This window comes from Vipera ursinii (assembly GCF_947247035.1).
Source record: "Vipera ursinii genome assembly, chromosome: 4".
Classification (NCBI taxonomy): domain Eukaryota; kingdom Metazoa; phylum Chordata; class Lepidosauria; order Squamata; family Viperidae; genus Vipera; species Vipera ursinii.
The window spans coordinates 53389334-53412582 of record NC_139514.1 but is presented as its reverse complement, the minus strand read 5'-3'; the positions used below and the strand labels follow the sequence as shown (position 1 = coordinate 53412582).

Here is a 23249-nt window from a genome sequence, read left to right as displayed (position 1 = left end):
CCTCACTTCCCTTCTCCTTCTTGTATTCATCTTTATTCTTGGCTCCCTCCCTTTCTTATTTGACCTCTACAACCATTCAGTTTCCAGCTGCAGTCCATATTCCAGTCATCTGTTCCAAGTTCATATACCTCAAGGACCAAATGTGTAACATCCATTTTTTTAAATCATCATCCTATTAAAAAAATCTCTGCCCTGAGGTCTTCTTTCTAAAATGTGGGCACTTCCCATAAAAACTGAGCTTCTAGTGTTTTTCATCAGGCTGAAGCATTAAAATAAGAATGTATTGGTGACACCAAACAGATGTGTCTTTGGTTCCAAACGATTACACCTAAATAGAATAAATTGCTTGCTTAAAATAGTTAAATATCTTTCTAACTTAACAATTCCTGCATATAATAGGCTAGAGACTATGGATTAGTTAGATGCTGTGGTTTATCCTCTGCAGTGATCTATTGAAAATGCAAGAAAACATTATACAAATTCTGTTGTTTTAAAGCTTGTGTGTTAGTTTAGTGTTCTTTGCTAATTGTCCTACTTTTTAATGTTATTTAGTGACTCTAACATATCACTCACTTTCTTTTAACTTTTCAAACTAGAAGCTGAATTATTCAGAAAAGTAGCTGAATTTTGTGAGGTTGTCAGAGAAATAACGCTGATCCTCTAATTTAAAGTCCTCTAATTTTGAGAGAGGTTTTTATTTTATTATTATAAATTTATAGTGCTATATGATTTTGCACTTTAGTATATTTATGCTTTTATGTTCATTTTATATTTATTGTATTTTATTCTTCTGTTTTTCTGTGTTAGGGTCTAAGACCAAAACAAATAATAGTGTTCATAAACAAGGCCTTGTTTGGGAAGCAGTTTCAAAAGAAAAAAAATCCTCATTCTGTAAATGTGATAGAATTGCATAATTGTAGTACAAATCTGAAAGACCTCTGTTTTGAAGACAATCATAAATCAAAGTTAAAGAACAACTTCTCAAAGAATGAATTGGTTAACAGAACACTATAAAAACCTGTTCAGAATTGGGCCACAAAAAGCATTAGGCAAGCGCATGTGCACGCACAGCTCCCCTCACACAAAAAATGGAGCTGTATGCATGCCTGAACCATCCCCTCTGCCCCACATGCCAAGTTCCCCCCAAAGTTGGGGCCTACTGAGCTAGAGCAAGGTTCAGAAATATGAGAATCCCTCCCTCCACTGTTATTTTATAAAACCTTTTATAGTGTTGTAATCTGCTTATGATGCTAACTTGCAAACAATGACTTACAAACCACAATGCCTCAGCAAACACACCATGCAAAACCAAAACCCAACAAACCACACTGTAGACTGATGCGATGTGCAAATGAAATTACATCAAAAACAGCTTAGAGGAAATTTCAAATGCAAAACTTCCTAAGTTAACCTTTGGTATCTCCAGGACTTGAGAAGAGTCCTTCCTATCTGAAGCGTTGGAGAGTTATTGTGGTTATTGTGGTTATTGTTATTAAACCCCATACATAACATAGACCAATAGTCTAATTTAGTCTATTAAACTTCCCATAAACATTTATTTGGGGTTGTTTTTATTATTTGCTTTCTTCCTCTAGGAGGATCTCAAACAGAAAGTGAAAAAGATGGCCAAATTGACAGAATCAATGAGTGAGTACACACAGGAAGATCAATTCTTGATTTTCCTTCAGTCATTTTATTTAGGGGGAAAAAACTCTCTTGGAGATAATGTTCACCCAAATAATGTTTTTCTTGCATTCTATGAGATGCCTCTTCTCACAAAAGGTGGCATCTTTTGTTACATGATTACATAGATGCCATGAATAATTTCCAAAGCATAAATAGGGAGTCACATCTTATAACTTAAAATGAGTATAAGCCAATCATGGCCAGTCAAGGTTCACAGCCTCCTGTCACTTATTGAGTTGTGAGATATGAAAGAATTGCCAATGGTATAATGTTTCTTTTTCATATGACTAAAGAACCAATAAGAAATTACTGTTACAGGATGCAACTCAGTGTAATTAAAAAGCAATTAAAAACAAATGCAGTAGTAGAGAAAACTTCATAGAATTGGGTAATAGTGGTTGCTGCCTAGCATCCATATCATTAACCTCTGTTTTAAAGATAGGGACATAGGGACTTAGAGAAACTGATCCCAAACGTAAAATTTAACCATATTTCTTTTTGAAAGGCAAGAACGGTTTTTTAATCCTTTAAATCAGTGAAGCTGAACAACAGTTTAATGCAGTTTCATTCTTGCAGAAATGCTGTTTAGATTATGGAATTTGGGATATAATTCAGGTGAAACATTAGTATTTTTGTTACTAGAGTATACTCTTTTTTGGGTTTTAGCACAGTATGGGGTAAGCTACTAACTTCTCAGATCTAGAACAAATGATGTATTTTTAGAAATAATGTTATTCTTTACAAAAAAAATCATATATATATATATGAGCTGTCACTGTTGTGACTACTGCCTGTCGATGGCCTTCGGTTAGGCTGAAACAGGAAATAAAGATTTGTCCCATGTTTGGGGCCTAGCAAGGTAATCTAAATAGTTAACAAGCATTTAACATATATATGAAGTTTTTTCACAGATGCTAAAAAGAGAGGTGAAAGTGTTCACATCTTAGCAATTTTCCCAATGCCCAGAACAGAAAGTAAACCATTACTTTCACTCTTAATTGACTTAGTTGGTCAGCAAAACACCAAGTGTGGTTGATGAAATTCATTCGTAAAGACAGGAAATGTTAACTTCATTCTGTGTTCAGATATGTTTGGTTACATAACTTGACATTAATATGCTGACAGCCTTGGCCTTTGGTCCACTGGTAACAAGATTTTCGGGGGGGGGGGGAGGTTCCTAATAAAAACAGAACTGACCAGGTATACAAAGAGTAGGAATTTCATTATGTTTCAATGTGCTTCTGGTTGCCAGCTTTTAAATATGTACCATCTAAGAACATAGCTTTGGGTTATGCAAGATCCAAACAAAAAACTATGAATTCACTTTTGCATTTTACTGCTGCCTTCGGGTTTTCAGCTTCACCTTTTGTTGTTTCTAGCATGTGGTTGTTTGGGGGGCCTGAGGCTGCTTCTTCTGCTTTTAACTCATTTTGTATTCTGCTTCTGTTTTAAACCTGTTTTTCACTGTGGTTTTAATTGTGCTTTTAGTTGAATCTCTTTTATATGGTTTTATAGTTGTATTTGTAAACTGCCAACAGTGTCTATATCTACTAAATAATTAAAAAGTTTTGGTGTTGGCTTTTATAGCTGTTCTTGGCATGGGAGCAGGTTGAAGGATTGCCTTTCTCCAATTTCATTTGCCCAGATCCAGCAGGGAAGGCTTGTTACAAGTTCTGTTGCCTAGAGAGTTACATTTGGCGGGCCCTAGGAGCAGGCCTTTTCTGCTGTGTCACCTATGCGGATAAATCTTCTCCACCCCCACCCCTCTAAGTTGGGATTGGTTCTGTCATTGTTGGGGATTCCAGGGGACAGATGAGTTAGTGCAGGGATTCCACTACTTTTAACTTCCCTTCATCTATTATTCATTGTTTTAGTTTGGTTTTTATATTTTAATGTATTTACGAACAGTTTTTAGTTCTGTTGTATACCATTGCTTGTGAGATTGCAGTGTACCTATATGTGAAGTAGTGTAATTCCCGGGACAGTGCAAAGATAGTCATCTTTCATTTTCACCTCTCCCCCAAAAGTAATCTGTATAAAAATGTGACATCATTCCCACTGAGTCTCTTAGGTTTAAGGAATTTTAGTAAGGTATCATTAATAATAAACGGTAATAGGACCGGCCCAGTCTCATTTATAGTAAGTTACTTATGGCAAAATCTCTGAGTGATTTGAAACACCTTGCCTCAGATTTCTCCCCACCTGAGCTAAATTGCCATTTATGATTAAAGCTATCAACTGATTGAACCACTGTTTCTTGATTATTTATGTCTGTGTTGTCTTCCATCCCTTTCTTGGCCTTCCCATAACCTCTTATTGGATCCTTCTGCTGGATGCTTGGAAGACCATAACTCTTAAAATGCAGTTAAAAAAAAAGATGTAACAGAGAGGAAACGAACATGGGCAATTTTTGATTGTCTCTTTTAAGAAAAGTTAACTTTACCTACTGCCCCAGATTATTAATTTTTAAAGATTTCTCCTTTCTCTTTTTCCAGTGTCCTTTTCCTTGTCCCTTCCACAGAATTATTAGAAAAGTATCTGCTGAATGTTTCCACACAGTTAACTATGGTCTTTTTTGCTTCATAGCAATTCAAAAGGAATTCTTCAGAACATGGCAGTATTTCTCAACCTGAGCTGAGTTCGAAGCAACTTTGAACTCCTAGAATTCTCCAGTCAGCCAGGTTGAAGTACACATATCTTAAAGTTGTAGAGGTTGAAACATTGGGATCTGATATGGTCACCGAAGTTCTTATAGCAGGGTATACCATTTGGTGTAATCACATATGAACTGTAGAATGACATTTAAAAACAGTTCACACATGGAAATTAACACTCCTCTCTTCTTCTTGGGTTTGGCTTCTCTTCCTGAAGTAACTCATCTCTCTTCTCATGGAGCCCTTCTTCTTCTAGACAGGACTTTTCCACATAGTAGGGAGCCTGAGGATGAAAACAGTGGGATTTAGTGGCAAGGGAGCGGGAGAATTTAGCATCGCTTATTTGTGAGGGGAGATCAAATAAAGCTAGCAGCTATGAGTTTCTTTTTTTCTTGTTCAAACACGAGAAGAAGAGGAGGAGGATTTCAGACCAGCTTGAACCAGTTCACATTCCTAAATGAAATATGAACCTCTGAAGGGTACAAATGGAAGTACTTCTACAAAGCAATCTCTCCAATATTTTCACAGAATTTTGAAGCCATCTGTCATTCTTGCCATTCTCTTAATCAGTGCTTTTTTTGTAAAAGAAAAAGGTGCCGGAACTCACACATGTCATACAACCCACCATGCCTACCCTACAAGGTTCCATCCAAAAAAGGTGCCGGAACTCCGTTCTGAGCGTTCTATGAGGGAAAAAAGCCCTGCTCTTAATGCTGAGAACAGTCAGGGAACATCAAGAGCCAATTAATGGCCATTTTGGTCAACATAAAAATGCAAAACATGTTATTCAGTTATTGCCTGGTCCTCTGAATTCTGACAGCTTTGTAAACCCACCCAAAGACCCTCATTTTTGTTCCACGGAGAAAAAGAAAAGTGGTACTTGGCACCCCTGCACCCACAGACAAAAAATTTCTGTAGCTTTTGTGTGCATTTGTGTTGAAAAAAATGCTGGGCTGTTGGGACGAAGGGAATTCTGCTTGGCCTTCAAAACATTATTATTCCTCTATAGAAATAGTCACTGAAAGATGTGATGACACCAGCATGACATCATAGTTTTATGATTAGCCCCTTTACTCAAACTGCAGCAAATAGTCTACTGTAGGGTAGTAGAAAGAAGAATGGTTCACTTTAGACCAGGATCAGAACTGGATGATCCAAGAGCTTCACACACATTCTTTACATAAGTCAAAAGAAAAGAAATAATCAAGGCAGAAAGGTATTGTAGGGATTCAGTCAATCAGTCAAAATATTTATTAGTTAACTGACTATTGATTTGATTTGATTTGATTTGATTAAATTTATATGCCGCCCTTCTCCCTGAGGACTCAGGGCGGCTCACAACCATAAAAATTAAAAAACATAAAGTAAAAAATTTAAAAAATAATTAAACAATAGATGCAATAAATACAAGATAATTTAACCCAGTAAAAAGCCTAATTAAAAAACGTAGTCAGTCCAGGCCCGCTTGTTGGAACAACCAGGTCTTCAGGTCACGGCGGAAGGACCGAAGGTCAGGGGCCATCCGCAGCTCCATGGGTAGTTCATTCCAGAGAGTCGGCGCACCCACAGAGAAGGCTCTCCCCCTCGGGGTCGCCAGCCAGCATTGCCTGGCCAACGGCACCCTGAGGAGGCCGACTCTGTGGGAGCGAACCGGGCGATGGGAGGTTGACAATGGCAGCAGGTGGTCTCGCAAGTATGCAGAATAAACAAACACAGTTACAAATGTCAATTCAAACTACTGATGGTCTAGTATTAATGCAATATTTAAATCCACTAAGGCAACTAAAAGCTAATAATTAGAAGAACATATCTGCAATTTTAGCAAATACTGCAATAATCGTTTTTCCCAACTTCTCTATAGAATTTTCAATGCTATGATTGGACTCTACCAGCTTCCACAGGCCTTTTTTCCCCCAGTTTGTTCACATTGTGCCTAATGAAGAGCAAATGTAATATGCATAAATTGATGAACTTTATGTAACTGTTATTGCAGGAAATGGCTACCTACATGCATAATTAATTCTGAGATCCTAAAATGTCCTAGCAGATCACTGGAATCCTGACAGATTGTTTAAATGTAATGCCCTAGATTGTGAAATGTATGATGCTTTAAACTATAATGGGAAACATGTCTTTCCCTACAGTTATTAAATGAATCATTTTTTAAAAAAAAAACAACCCTCTAGTATCAAATACACAGAGAATCATTTTAGAGTAACTGATGCAACAGAAACCCAAATCTTAAACTGCTTTTAGAAAATTGAAAACATCTCTTTTTAAATTATTGTATTATTTACCAGAATTTGATGGTCAGCATGTCACCATAATGGTAAGTCGAATTCTCTTTTTTGTAAGTCATATTACCAACCTTCACTTGTGTTTTAAAGATTACAAATTCAAATTAAGCCAGTATCCCATGTTACTATAGAAACCCCCATATGTGACATGTTTGCAGGCAAAAAGTCAAATGATCCATTTTAATAGGGATTGGGAGACTATTAGTTCCTCTGGAGATATTTAAAAATAACCCATTTCTTCGTGAACTGGAGAAGGTAAGCTAATCAGGTGTACAAAATGGACATTGTGTTAAATGTGCTGATATTTAACAGTACAGTAGTCTTCACTGTACAGGTCATGTTTTAAGTAAAGCAGGAGACTGATAGATTGAGAAACAGGTTTCCATGGAGATATTTGCTGCTTTCCTGGTATTCCCTACAGAAAGTAAAGGGTTTTTGGGTGTTTTTTTTTGCCCCCTTCTCAGTTCGACAAATTAGCTATTTATAGCCAGAGATGTTAGAAAACTGAGAACAGCAGCCTGGTGGGGGGTGGGAGGCAACTTAGTGAAAGAACTAGCCAACGTTTATCAGTTGAAAGAAGTAACTTATAGCAGAGCTGTTGAGGATGAGCAAGAAAGATGGGTGTATTATTTATAAGTTTTTTCTTACTTAAATGAAAGACAGCAATAGGAAAAAAAAGCAATATTATCTAAGGATGTTGCAGCTGCTGTTGGTTTCTTCTGCTTGAGCTGGTTTATAGCTGGAAGCAAAGCTAAAAGGGGAAAAAATTCTCTCATGTGATTAAGAAAACACAGAATGGCTGTGACCAGGGCTTTTTTTCTCATAGAACGCTCAGAACGGAGTTCCGGCACCTTTTTTGGATGGAACCTTGTAGGGTAGGCAAGGTGGTTTGTATGACATGTGTGAGTTCCGGCACCTTTTGTTGTGATTCAGGGTCAGCCTGTGGGTTCGGCAGTTGGGTCGGACGACTCAGAGGAGGAGGAGGAGTGGGGTGTTGAAGAGCTTGCTGAGGGGATTGGACAGCTTGATGAGAGCCCTCAGCCAGGCCCCTCTCACCTGGTCACGACACAGACCCAGCTGTGTGAGCCTGACAGCATGGATGAAGATGACCCACAGCTGGCCCTGTTCAAGGACGCCCGACGCAGGAGACAGTCAATCAGGAGTAAACAGAGGAAGGCAATGGGGCTCCTCAGAAGGAGGCAGAGAGAAGCCACGCCCTGAACTGTATTTAAGGGGGAATGCGTGGGAGGGCTGGTTTGCTGAAGGCAACCGCTTGAAAAGCTCCTGTTTCTTGGTTCGTGTCTTGTTCTATTTGTTTTTGTAGCAATAAATTTGGCAGGCGTAATTCCAGCCTCTTGCCTTCTTTTAAAAGGGGTTGTCCCTGCCTTTTCTGCAGGGCCGGTAGCAGGCTGGTACAGAACACCTTTTTCTTTTACAAAAAAAGCACTGTCTGTGACCAAAATTCTGTATGTAAATCCCTATGCCAGTTTCAGCTATAATCTCTCCCCGCATAACTGTGCCCTTTGTTATTATTGCAACTTGGATGAGCTGAATCCAAGCTGAAGCTACAATGAATAAACCAGGAAGTAACTCTCACTGAATACATTCTCAGTTTGACCCACTATCTATAAAATATTGATCTGAAGCATTGTCTTCCTTAGGCTAACTTGGTGTAGCAGAATAATATGTAAAGGCATTGGATCAATTTGAATCTTGTATAGGTTAGTTTCACTGAATTCTCATTCATTTCCAGTTAGAGACCTAAATCACAACTAGTAGTTTCATTAAGCTCAACTGAATTTAAGTGGTCTGGAACCAATATGTTTACTTTGATATTTCTGCTCAGTTTTTTTTCTGAATAGAATATTATGGATATTCTGAATTTTAGGAACACATATAGATTTTAGTCAGGTAATGAAAATACTGTATATAAATGTGGAAGGTTTTTTATTTGATTCAAATATTTAAACCAACTTCCCCAATAGCAACACTTTCCAGGCATGTGAATGTCAATATTCAAATGCTTCAGTCAGCAAAACCATTGCTACAAATTATTGAGTTGAACACCATATATCTTAAGAGGAACACATGTTGGGAAATGCTTCAAACAAGCCAACTGTGTCACAATTCAGTTTTTCCTAATTTTGCATAACAGTTGTCAACTCAGAAAGCGCACACAAAAATGTATATGTAAGGGAAGGTGACATGCAAAATGTACACATTTGAGAAAGTTATATACGCGGTGGCTCAGTGGGTTAGGACGCTGAGCTCATCGACCAGAAGATCGGCAGTTTGGTGGGTCGAATCCAGAGTGCCGCATAGCAGAGTGAGCGCCTGTTACTCGTCCCAACTTCTGCCAACCTAGCAGTTCGAAAGCACATAAAAATACAAGTAGAAAAATAGGGACCACTACGGTGGGAAGGTAACAGCGCTCCGTGCGCCTTTGGCGTCTAGTCATGCCGGCCACATGACCACGGAGACGTCCTCAGACAAGCACTAGCTCTTCGGCTTTGAAACAGAGATGAGCGCCAGCCCCTATAGTTGGAAACGACTAGCATGCATGTGCGGGGGAACCTTTACCTTTACCTTAAAATATGTACTGTATGTTGGAGAAAACCATATGTATAGAAAGTATGACCTTTCTAGGCTTTTCTATTTTAATTGTAGGCTGCTGTAATCATTGAACACAGTTTAGAAATGAATGCATGGAATAGCTATAGTACTGAGTATATGAGTATACATAGAATGAAGGCTATTGCTAAGCACATTGATTTGTGCTTTAGAATTGTAAGCCGCCCTGAGTCTTCGGAGAAGGGCAGGATATAAATGGGATTAAAAAAAAAGAATGCACTCATATTTGAATGGACTAGAGTAAATGTGGGTCTCCAGTCATACAAAAAATTCATTGTTTCATCCATCTCTGGCATATATTAAGACATAAGGAAAGTACCACATGGCTGATTTCATTCATCCTGAATGGGTTCCTAATAGTTAGCATGCAAGAAACAGTGGAGATCATGTCAAACAAATCTTATTTCATTCTTTGACAAAGTGACTAAACTACCAAATTTTCCGGCGTATAAGACGACTGGGCGTATAAGACGACCCCCCAACTTTTGAGATGATTTTCAAGATTTTTCGTCTTATACGCCAGAAAATCAGCGAGCCCGGTAAGGCACGCCCTCCCCTCTCACTGTGGAGGAAGCAGGGCAGGCTGGCATCTGGCGGGAGCCGGCAGGGCAGTCCTGTGCACGCGCGCGCTCCCCAGCTCCTAAGGAGTCCTCGGGGAGCCATGGCAGGCGCCTCATGCTCTTCCCTCTTGAGGCAGCATCGGTGGAGCCGTCCGGCGTCGGGCGGGAGCCGGCAGGGCAGTCCTGCGCACGCGCGTGCTCCCCAGCTGTTAAGGAGCATTATTTAGATGAGGATATAGATGAAGAACTCATCAAATTTCCAGCAGCACCAAGCTGGCAGGAACAGCCAACACATCAGAAGATAGGCTCAAGATTCAGATGGATCTTGACAGATTTGAACATTGGACCCTAGCTAACAAAATGAAATTCAATGGAGAGAAAAGTAAGGTTTTACACTTAGGCAACAAAAACCAAATGTACAGGTACAGATTATGTGAAACTTGGCTCAATAGCAGTAAGTGCTAAGAACTTGGAGTCCTAATGGACAGTCACTTAAATATGAACCAGCAGTGTGCTGCAGTTGCCAAAAAAGCCAATGCAAGCCTAAATTGTATTAACAGAAGGATAGAATCAAGATCATGTGATGTGTTAGTTTTGCTTTATAATGTCTTGGTAAGACCACACTTGGAATACTGCATACAGTTTTGGTCACAGTATAAAAAAAGATGTTGAGACTCTAGAAAGAGCACAAAGAAGATTAGCAAAGATGATTCAGGGGCTAGAAGCTAAAGCATATGAAGAACAGTTGCTGGAATTGGGTTGTCTAGTTGTGTAAGGAAAATAAAAACTAGGCATGACATGATAGCAGTGTTCCAATATTTGAGGCATTGCCACAAAGAAAAGGGGGTCAACCTATGCTCCAAAGGACCTGAAAGCAGGACAAGAAGCAACGGATGGAAACCAATCGAGTTAGAAGCAACCTAGAACTAAGGAGAAATTTCTTGACAGTTAGAACAATTAACCAATGTGATGTCTTGCCTCCAGAAGTTGTGAATGCTCCAATACTGGAAGCTTTTAAGAAGAGATTGGGCAACCATGTGTCTGAAATGGCATAGGGTTTCCTGCTTGAGCAGGGGGTTGGACTAGAAGACCTCGAGGTTGCTTCCAACTCTGTTATTCTGTGATGCCTTGATTTATCATACCAATTTATACAGAGGTCTATCTCACAATAATAATCTTGGTGGTGAACATAAGAGTAAAAACTAGCAAACCCAAAATAATGAACATTATAAAGAATAATATAATAATAACAATGGCTGAGGCAATCACCTCAACCACATAACCACAGACATAGCAAAGAAAACCACAAGTATGGGTTTAGCCAACCCATGGGCCCTTGAAGATATCCAGGTCTTGAAGGGTTCCCCAAATGTCAGCAGGGTGGAAACTGAAGAGAGATGAAGGGTCTCATCACACTAATTCTTGCAGTGTTAGAAATGTTTGATGGAGTTGGGGAGGATATTGTTAAATAGAGGGAATCCTACCCACACACTTGGATCTGGTGAGCTGGGCAGAAGCCCTCAGAGACAGGTAGTTTTATCTACTTTCTTCTTTTATTACAGATTATGGGTCAGCTAAAACCTGCAAGATTGGGAAGAAGTTACTAACACTATCGTGTCATCAGGGGATGCCTCTAATGCTCTAGCTATAAATGTACACTCTTGATAGATAAAAAATCATCCCAGCCCACTTTTTTGACTCAATCCCAACTTGTCTGGTCACAGATGTTCTTGCAATGATACTTAGAAAATGAAATAAGAAGAGTTGAGAGAGAAACAACAAACTGCATATTTAATATCACTACAACCTTTGTTACCATTATTTCAATGGTATGCCATATCATAATTGAATACCTCAAGGTATATAAATATTTTTAAAACTCAGTCACATATACAATTATCACCAGTCCAACTCAAAACCCTACCCAACGTCCTAACCAAAGGTCTTGATTACCTTCTTAAAATGGAAGCTATCTCCTAAATGTATGATATAAATCCTAGTCCCATTTTCTGATGGAATATGCAGGACATTTGGATTCTTGGTATTGTCTGAGCTTGGTTGTTTCCCTGCAGATGTTTTGTGATAACATCACCAGTGTATGGGAGATCGATGATGGTTGTTTATATACAGAAGCTTGCCCTTACAATTGTCTTAGCTGGGGTGTGGTTTCTTTCTTCCCTGATTATTTATTGAATGCTGTTTCCTGCTCATCTAAGAGTTTTTTGCTGGGAAGGATGTGCTCTGAGTTGTTTCTCTCCTCAATTGTTGGTTATATTTTTAATATGGTATGTTAGTAGGGTTTATCTCTATGTGTTTGTTGGTGGCTGATTTGTCAAAATGCCAAGCTTCTAGGGATTCCTTTGCATTTTGGGATATGGCTTGATCTCAAATGCTGACAGTTCCACAATGGAAAATGTGGTTGAATTTTGTGTGTGAATGAAGGTTCAAGGAATTTTCAAGTCTTCGGTCTGACAGTTAATGCTTAGGATGCATTCTTCCAATCTTCCACCTGTTTATGCTATGTAGTGGCTGTTACAGTCCCTGTATTGTATGTCAGGGGTCCCCAATCCCTGGTCTGTGGACTGGTACCGGGCCATGGCACACCAGCAACTGGGCCACACAAAGAAGCAAAGCCCCATCTGGAGGATGCAGTCAGCACACAAAACCACACCCCTTCCAGTCCACATGAAAAACCTCTCCCCATGTAACCAGTCCCTGGTGCCAAAAAGGTTGGGGACCCCTGTTGTATGTTATAAATTCCCCATTCTTTCTTCTTTGATTACAAGATCTTTTTGTTTGTTTGAGAGGTTTTAGAGGGATTATGTTACTTTGTGTGCTACAGTGATGCCAAGAGGTTGTAATAGTATATTAGTTGTCTCAGAGATGTTTTTGATGTAAAGGAGAGCTGATTTTTTCATAAGTTGTGATACAACCTATAAGCTTGAAAATGTAATGGAAACCCATTAATTGCGAATTTCATCATATTTTCAAGTGAACTCAAATATCTTTATGGAAGTAGGAATATATGGTTCATAATGTAGAAAAGGAATACACCATGTCATCCTGTATTTTTTCCCCAATACAGAAGCCCAGGGAAAGATAATTGCTATGGTGACCTTTATTGAACTCTTATAATTTGGAATCAATTTAGAGTTCCTGCTATTTGAGAACATTATAATTTACAATCTGTCATGGAAATTGTAATTTGATTATGATATATTGACTGGCAAGTTAATCAGAATAGGCAGAAATGTGGACGAGTTGAATTGCAAAATCATTGTTCATATGCAATCACAATTTATCCCAGGGTTTTGAGGTTCAATTTGTCATTCAGTTGAACAACTATTATTTTATAAACTGGAAAGAAATGAGGGAAACATTTTGTTACTGAATCAGTGCATCTGAAAGCAGAGAAAGCTGCCAATATTTCATATATATTTGGCAAATTGCAAATACCTATAGCCATTCGATTGGATCCACTTTCAGGCAAAAGCAATGAGGCTGATGGAAGTGAAATGTGCTGCCTGCCCCTCCCCTGTGGAAACCCCTCCAGCACTTTAAAAATGCCTCAGAATAGGAGAAGCTGGGATGTAAGCTAAAGGGAAAAGAAAGATTGCCAAAATCAGATATGGAGTGTTTAATTATTTTAATGGATAGGGCTGTGCAAATAAATGAGCCATCTACGACTGATTTTTAGAGTGCAAATCCAAAACATCGATGAAAATTCATATTTGAATAATCAGTTCCATTCCCAGGGAACTTTGACAGAAAGGAATTGAAAACTGATGGCCCATATATGAGATTTTTCTGCCTTTACCGTGAGTGCTTATGTAATGCTATTGATGATATTTAGGAAAAAGAAGCAATGCTGCCAAATGTAGCAGAACACCAGTCTCACAGCTTGATGAGCATTAGGCTTAGTCTCATCAGAAACCAACATTCCCAAGCAATATACATCTGTCATAAATATCATTAAGGTGTCTTTATTAGAGAGATTGCTTGTTAGTGATCCAGAGTACAGATTGATTCCTCAGTGCAGATTGATTGGGAGGTAACTGCCAGTTGACACCAAGAGAGTCTCATGAATAGGGTTACCAAAGATGATTGTGCAACCCACATATGGTAACTGTGCTCATGATTGCCAGCTAGAGGGCGGAATGATTAAAGCAAAAAGGTGATGTGCAAAACAAAACATCAAGGTTTATTTTAAGAGCATATATAAAGATAGCTCAGAGTTAACATGTTGGCTGAACTTTCTTACAGCCTACATATATATCTGTAAATAAAACAACATTTACAAGCATTTTCGGTACCTTCTTATTTGGAGGAAAACAAAGCTGACCTCACCTATCCATCAATTCTCTTACCTAATGTTTCTCAACCTTGGGCCACTTGAAAAATGTGTGGACTTCAACTCCCAGAATTCCCTAATTCTTGAGTGAGGGGATTCTGGGAGTTGAACTCCACACATATTCAAGTGGCCCAAGTGCTTTACCAATTGGGAGAACCAAGGCCTGTCTCACATTGATCAATTGCCATGGAATGAGGATCAGCCTAAGGTTTTTTGCAGATACAAGGCAGCAGTTGGCATCTCTCACCCCAAGGTGAAATGTATTGTATTCAAAGCTAACCAAATTATTTTTACAACTCAAGCAGGAAATCCCACAATCTCATTGCATGCTAGAAATGCAACAATAACTTTAAAAAACAGTCTTTTTGCATCATCTCGTATCAGTTGCCTGAGGCAGATACCTCAATATGTGAGGTCAGTTTTGCTTGGAACAAACAGAAATGGTATAGTGAATCAGCAGCAGAAAGAAGCACCTCTACGTCCAAGATAATTTAAAAACAGCAATGAAAAAAATAGTTTGGAATTTTCTTCATCAGAACCTATATCAAATATTTTGCTATCCTTTGAGAAATAAAATAAAAAACCTCAATTATTTTTGCTGGATTCAAAACAATTTCGAATTTTTTCCAATATATATATATATATAATATTTCTTAAAATATTTCTTGAATCCACTAATTTTGTGGTTCACTAGTTAAGATTTCTCATATATTATTCACGTGCTGGATAATAAAATGGTGGGCCTCCATAACTGTTCTCCAAACATCCAATGCTTTTAGAATTTCTGAAGCTATGGGACTTCAGAGAAAAACAAGATTGCCTAACAAGTGTTTTAGCTGTATATTCATCTGTATTAGGTAATATTCTTCTGTAATGCTTAAAGTTTTTTTTAAAAAGAACATTACTTTATCCGATTGACATATTGATCTGAATTTAACTTATTAATTTTATACTGCCCAGAGTTGGTTTTCAGCTGGAGCAGGCTTATAAATCAAAATTATAAATCAACAACCATTCCAGGGATTCAAGCATCAAATGAAACATTAAAGGAGATAAAAGGCAATCTTGATATATTTCTTTGTGGAAATACAAAGGAAATAGCACACAGGAAGAGAGTAGAGATCACCTGTGTCCTACATTCCATCTCTATCTGCTGCCATTATATACATTAAAAAGTTAAGGCTGAAATAACCAAAAGCCATTCTCTTTGCGATTCCCCATGCTACTTGCTTGCAGTATTGTTCCCAGTGGCTCTGGAAAGTTCTATGCCTTTTAATATACAGTATTAGTGTAAATTGTTTATATACAGTATTAGTGTAAATGTGTCTCTTTCCCTGCTTTTGTCCTATTTTTGCCAGTTAAGTGTTTTTATATGTATGCTGAATGTTTAATAAATAAACATCAAGTTATATATTTTGCTTGCTGAACTAATTGACACATGTTCCTGCTTGTATAGAGGTGTAGGGATTGATTGGCAGGATGCTGGGTGAAAAATAAACTGGAAATTAATCATACCAATTTTTCAAGTGTCACATTTTGATTTGAGTAAAAATATTCCTATTCATCTTTACCCAAGAACTGGAGTTGGAAATTGAACATTTTTAATCCAGTAAATAAATATGGCAAGCTATATCCAAACTTCATCACTTGTACCAGAAAAAAATGTTCTTTTTACCATATTGAAGACTTTTCTGCATCTCATAATACCAAAATAGTTGTAGCATTGAAAACTAGAGAAAAAACTAAAGTCTAATTTTGTCTACAACTTCACACACTTTCACAAAACCAAGTTGCAATAGAGAAATTATTGAAGGTAATAACTTTTGGTTTGTTCTTGCTAGAGTGATTGCTGAAATCTGAGCATCCACATTTAGCAAAGATACTGAGCTGTTATAGGGCTTTTATTAGTTTAAACTTATTTCATATACCAACTGTCAATCCAAATACTTAAAAAATTGTTCAGTCTTCAATATGTATCATGCAGAGAAAATATAAAAGTATATTTTTGCTTATTTCAGTTAAATTGTTGCCATATGTCCATTAAGTTAAATTCAGAGATGTATGCATGGAGAATAATTCAAACCCCATCATGCCTTTCCCTCCGCCTTGAAATCTTATTCCAATTCACAAATGGATACAAAATTAGACTAAATCCCACAGGAAAAATTATTTGTCCCTCTGTAATTCAAAAAGATTACAAAAACAATGGTGTAAAGTGAAAGGTATCCATTTTGAAGGGGCATAAAAAACCAGCTGTCTGTTTTTAACTACCAGAATTATAAAATATCCTTCAAAGTTCAAAATCTCTTGTTCAATATTAAAATTAGAAATTGGAAAATTATTTAATTGTTACTTCAAATTTCCATTTCTTAATGTCTGATCAATCCAATATCAAGTTAGTATTTTTTTTCCTCATGGGAAGAAAAACTCCCTTCAGACTTCATTGTCTTCAATTTATGAAAACTCATCTTCATTCAGCTGCACCTCTCAGCCATTTACCTTTCCATACCAGAAATTATATGATTTCCATAGGTAGGAGACTACTAATAATAACAATAACAAAAACATGAACTTCAGTCAACTGAACAGTCAATTTGAGTGTTCAGTTGACTGAGGTTCATGTTTAATGAATAAAAGTTTTATAATAATAATACAAAATCATTGAAAATAAATTATTTTGCAGATTCTAGGACTACAGTGAAAATTTTTGAAATGCTTAAAATTGAAACATTGCCTTAAACTTTACAATATTCAATATTAGTAACAAAATAAGAACATAAAGTCTCCTACCTATGAAAATCATATACTTTTACATCTCAAAGATAGGAAAATATGCTAAATTCTAAATACAGCGAGATCTACCTGTATATGCATATTTTGAAACACAAAGAATTGCAGGGGGAGGATAACTGACTAAAGCTGAAATGTTAAAAAATAAAAATTCTGCATTATTAGGCACTCTCAAATGGAACATGGCAAGTACACAGGGAGCCTACTTTCTGTTATTTTATTCTGAAAAAAAGAATTAAAGATGATAATACCAAAGGGGGAATATATCTTCCTCTACATCAAGTATTATAATATGTATAAATATATATCTGTTTGGATGGAGGATCACGAGAAAGATCTAATATCCTCCATAATCCTCCAACCAATATATCTTTCCTGAGTACACTAGTGGGATAAATCTGCAACAATCTGAGTATCCATCTGTTGCTTGAGATAATTAAGAACAGTTTCTGGATTATAAAATTATCTTGTACCAAATAATCCAAGGATAAGCCAAGGATCCAAGGATAAGCCAAAAATAAGCTAAAGATTGCAGTAGATATATCCTGTCTTTATCCCTTGTTTTCGGGCTATAAGGCTAGTTTTTGTGGACTGCTTCATGTTTCTTATCAGCCCTGAGCACAAATCTGGAAATCACATTCAAGTTTTTTCCCCCTCATATTCCAAAACTTTTACATTCATCGCTGCTTGTAATATTTTAGCATATTCAGATCTGGAAATAATTTTTTTTAAAAAAAACAATAAGATGGCAGGATTGTGAAGAAGATACCCATTAGACTGTGCTGATTCTATCAGTAATGCATTTTGCATGCATTTTACTATGGCATTCACCAAAATCTGCTGATGTTCCACATAAGGAAAATTGATAAAGCAATTTTTTTTTCATGCATGACTTTGAATCTAGTCCAGAGTGTCTTGGCAGGTCATCAGCTCTTCGTATCTTGTTTTAGCTTGAGCAACAAATTCTGTAAACAATTTTTTATTTCCCTCATTCTTAGCTGTTTTAACTTGTTTACAGTATCGTTATATACAGTATATATATTTTCTCCCTATGATATGCTTTGACAGCACACCCTGAAAGGCTGAAATTTGTTACTTCCGATATCACCAAAATCTCCAAGATGGTCTCATCTCAACCACAAATCAATAACAAAATTTCAGTAGACAAGAGGGGCCCTCTGTGGATCAACCACTTGAGAACTGAAGTTTCATTTAGAATTCTCCAAGGTGGACTGGAAAAGGCTATATATATATATTTTTACTTGGAGCCTCACTTCTCAGGGATCAGAACCAAAATGGATGGGAACCCCTATTTTTTAGTGACACATCCGTTCCCCCCTCTTTCTGACCCTCATTTTTTCTTGTTCTCATTCTCTTTCTGATACATTCTTCTCCTCTTCACAAGTAAGCAAAAAAAGCTCACATGCAGACCTAATTTGATCTTCTTTAAACCAAATATAGACTCAGAGCTGAAGGCTATGCATTCACAAGTTAAAGAAATGAATTGGGATCAGAAAGGATATAGGATGATTGTCATCTGAGAATCAGTTACAGTTTTCAGAGGTGGTATCCCTCATCATGTCCTTATATGCCTCCCTTGTTTTGTGAAGCTGTATAAATTTGAAAAATAAATAAATTAAATTAAAGGAGGGTGATGGTGGTTAGAAGGAGCACTATATGACTCCACTAGGGGCAAATAAATTAATAAAACTATTACATTTAGAGGGTTTTCCTTGTCCAAAATAGGCCATGTCTAAATTCAGAGGAGTTTGAAACATTTAATCATTTTAAATATCTGAGAATATGTTAATCGTTAAACTGTAGACTGTATTGACAAATAAATAAATGAATGAATGAATGAATAAAATAGCTTAATGAATGAAAAAAGTGTGAAAGCTTTACCTTTATATTTCCAGCTGAACCAGCAGTAGTTACTGCACAGCGCTTCAGAGACCTGAATTAGGTACAAATGTCAATTTTGAGTTGTTGTCAAACTAATGTTGATTTTACTGTCATTTTACTGATTTTAAAACTGTCATCTTGAAGGTTAGGGACATTAGCAACAATTTTCAGTTGCAAACTCTTAATTTCTTGTTCCCTCCTCCCAGTAAAAACTACAGGGGAAAATGCCAACCGCTTGATAGGAATTGCCATTACTATTAAGCATAGCTGGTTTTTTTTAACAAAAACTATGTTTCGATTAACTTGAACTATGAATATGCTGGGTGGTCATCTGCTTTCTTCAAGGATGCATGATATTGGGACAATAAAATAAAATCAACATTAGTTTGACAACAACTCAAAATTGACATTTGTACCTAATTCAGGTCTCTGAAGCGCTGTGCAGTAACTACTGCTGGTTCAGCTGGAAATATAAAGGTAAAGCTTTCACACTTTTTTCATTCATTAATCTATTTTATTCAGACCTCCTTGACAAAATCAGAGGTAGAAGCCTTGAGCCTGCTATTTCTGTTTTCTTTAACTATTGACTGACCTCCACTGTTAAGTATGAATTCTCTATTTTTAATATGACTTGCATATTTATATTTAATAAGTATAAAGGCAGTGATAACTCACATGGCAAGGAGTAAAGAAGCCCTGTATTAATACACTTCTCTCTCCTTTACATGTTCCTAAATAAATGCTTTATTTAATTGTGTCAGAAACAATATTCTGTGTTTGTATTTCCAAATCCAGACTCTGAAGACATATTCTTTGCTCAATAAGAAATGCTAATATTTATGTATGCTGTCTCCTGTCTTGATGTTGAAGAAAGGGCCAGAGATATAATGTACACAATGCAGGAATCTAGGAAAATCAGAGAAATAATAGCAATAGCAGTTAGACTTATATGCCACTCCATAGTGCACTACAGCCCTCTCTTATCAGTTTATTGAGTCAGCATGTTGCCCCCAACAATCTTGGTCCTCATTTTACCAACCTCGGAAGTTTGGAAGGCTGAGTCAACCTTGAGCTCATAAGGATCGAACTCCTGGCTGTGGAATGCAGAGTTAGCCTGAATTCTAACCACTACGACACCAAGTTGATCCTTCACACACATTACCCTATCCATTAGTTGGAGCAGTTATAACTGACCTTTAATTTTTGTTTTCCATCTTCATAGAGACTTATGAAAGATAAAAATGTGGTAAGTAACACACATTTTGCCTTCTGCCAGAGATAAAACTAGTAAAAATTATTCAGAATGATTTTGCCTTTCTCTAGTCTAGGATGACAATTCTTTTTGGATCACATTAATCATAGATTATACTTTTCTGTAAAAATGTTTGTTCTACTACTGTCTCCATTGTTGGCAGACAGGTGTGTTATGTTGACAGGTTTGTGTTACTCATTTGCATGAGCCCAGAAATCAAAAATTCAAGAATTTGATTAAACAGTGAGTAAGCCACATATTAGTTGCATGAAAAGAACAGGAATCCTGTCACTTCCATGCAAATGGTAGGGGTTTTTTTTAGAATACCTAATGGATCCAGAAGGATTCCAAAACTTGGCAGGTAATTTATCTGTTGACCTCAAGAACCAAAAGAAAGCCAAACACTGTAATGCACTTGTGACGCTTCCTTCCATTTATTGATTCCAACAGGCGCCTTTGTTCACTGAGAAGCTGAAGAAAATTATGGTAAAAAACCAAAAGTGGACATAACCAAGCCATGGTACAAGTTCATGCTGTGGCTACACTGTGGTTATAGGTTACAGGAGAAGAAGGGGGAGGACTACTTTTACCAGCAAAAAGCAAATATAATCTACTCTGTGGAAGACTGGATATGAGACAAAGGTGGGGCCCCTGGGGACACATCCTCCAAGGACAAATAGTAAGATAGTTTTATACCATGAAAATGACATGAATCCTAAAGCTACAAAGTATGACAATCCACTATATCTAGAAAGATCTAGTGGTAGAAGCTTAGCTCTAGTTTCCCCAGTTTCTCAATTTCTACAAATTTCTCTCCCTGTGTTCTGGATATTTTTCCCCAGTTCATTTTGATTGAGGGCTCTTTGCTTGATATAGGAAAATGACTGCTTGCAAAACTTCATAATCCACTGTCAGCCTTCGTCTTCAAGTTCTCTTCAGCTTTGCCTAATAGGAAATTATGTAACTAGTCTTCTGGGTGAAATATGGCACCATGTAATCACTATTCAGGAAAGGTTCAAGGACTCCTTACATGTTTCTTTAAATCCTCTGCACTTCTTCTGTGATAACGAGGTTTGATGTGCCATTTAAAAAGTTAGAAAAAAATATGAAATCACATTCTGCATGTTTTCTCTATTTGACATAAATGTCTTGCAGAATTGTGAGGTGCAAATCAGATTGATTGATTGATTATATGTCATCAAGTCATCATCTAGTCTTAGCAACCACATAGATATTTTTCCATCATGCAAATCAGACTATGTAAATTCTTATATTCTAGAAAGGATATTAGTTCCAGGTCTATAATTTTTTTCCATTTTTCCTCCATCCATTAGGATATATATAGTTATAGGATATTTGTGATTGACAATATAAATAGATTACAATAATTCCTCATACATTTCTTTTATTTAGGATCCAATAGGCCCCAAATTACTGCACACCCTGCTATTTTTGCATTGTCTTCCCCAATTCTCTTAAACTCTAGATGTCATCAGCATAGCATAGCAAACTGTACCTATGTGCATCAGGGTGAACATTTCCTCCAAAATTTCATTTAGGAACAACCATAATTCAGTGATTTTACATGACAATGTACAAGACTAAACAAATTGCAAAATATAAAGCAAAACAAATGCTGCTGCTTTCAAGAATCAAAACAGCTATACCATTGTTTCTTACTGTCAAGTAGTGGGCTCTTTGGTATAGGAAGGAAGACACGAGGCTGAGTACAGGATAACTCATACATTATTCTTGCAACCAGCCACAATATATAGTCTAGCCCCTAGGCAGCAGCCAGTAGGTTTGAACCCACTCTTGCCGCCTGGGGCTAGCCAATTGCAGGACAGGAGACAGCTAGTCTGGGTTGCTGGAGAGCCGTTAGCTGCTCCAGCAAAGCACGTGGTGTATCACCACAAGCCCAGTCCATATCACCCTTCCCCTCTTAGATCAGACTATGACAACCGTGATTAGTCTTGACAGTTGTCAAGACTTACTAATCAACTCACATACAACTGTAGTGATAATAATAAAAATAATAAATAATAAATTCACTGTGGCTATAATGAGATTAAACAACGTCTAATAGACAGGCTTACATTGCAGTAATGGCAGTTTCACAATGCACATGTTTCTGTAGTCAGTGGTAACAAGTTTTAGAACACTATACATCACTTTTATTTCACAATGTAATCTGTGAGGTACGCAGGAGGCTTATGTGGCCTAGAGGAACGTCTTGGAGTTCCCATCACTTTGTGGTCTACCAGCTTACCCAGGGGGTTGGGTAGACCCATGTCCTTTTGTGATCCTGTGTCAAGGGGAATCAAAACGCTCTGGCTGGCCTCACCAGGTTGGCCCACCCCAGAGTCAGCCTATTTGGCAGAGTAGGTCTTAAAGTAGCTGTCTTAAAGTTACCGAGACTGAGAAACACTGAGCTATATAGTTTTGGGGGTCCTACAAAACCTGGAAAAGAGGATTGCTTTGATGAGCTTCACACAACGTAATGTCTGAAACATTTTTTTTCTATATTTTTTTTATAAATTTTTATAAAGAAAACAAGAATTACAAACAAAACACAAAAAAAGAAAAAAGGGTACACAACAAATATAAGATTAACAATAAACCTCACCCTAGCTGAATGCTGATAGCTGTATCACAACAGGTTGACTCCCTTACATTGCAGGTCTACAAATAGTATACTTTTTTGTCTGTGCTTTTTCTGAATCATTATTAACCTATTTAAAGAATTTTAGCTCTAACATATCATAATACATGACTTTAGAATTTGTCTAGAAACTATCCAGTTCTCAAAATTGGAAACAGATGACAGTGTTTAAAATTAACACTGCAAAGAATTATATAAACGTTTTGTTGGTGATGGCTGCCTCAAGAGATCAAATCTTATTGCCTGCTAAACTTCCGTACTACAAGCCCCCCAGTAACTGTAACAGTGAAGATAAATTAGATTTTATAAATCAAATCAGCATGATTCTATACATTACATCCAAATGTAGGTTAATCCACAGATGCCCTTTCAAAGCAGTAGCAACATAATATTAGTGACTTATTTTTTTTACTTGAAACCTGTAAGTAATGTAATCCATGAAGCTTGCAGGTCAACTTTTAGAA

At 37.2% G+C, this 23249-nt stretch overlaps 1 protein-coding gene across 1 annotated transcript in view; it reads left to right on the top strand.

Annotated features, from left to right (window-relative positions):
- Window positions 1–1622: 1622 nt before the first annotated feature.
- KCNJ6 (potassium inwardly rectifying channel subfamily J member 6) overlaps window positions 1623–23249 on the top strand; it is a gene marked incomplete at its 5' end in the record, with an annotated part of 82046 nt that continues 60419 nt past the window's right edge. The window contains one exon of the mRNA XM_083361450.1: window positions 1623–1647. Coding sequence (XP_083217576.1) covers window positions 1623–1647 — 25 coding nt within the window. The remainder of the gene's footprint in view (window positions 1648–23249) is intronic.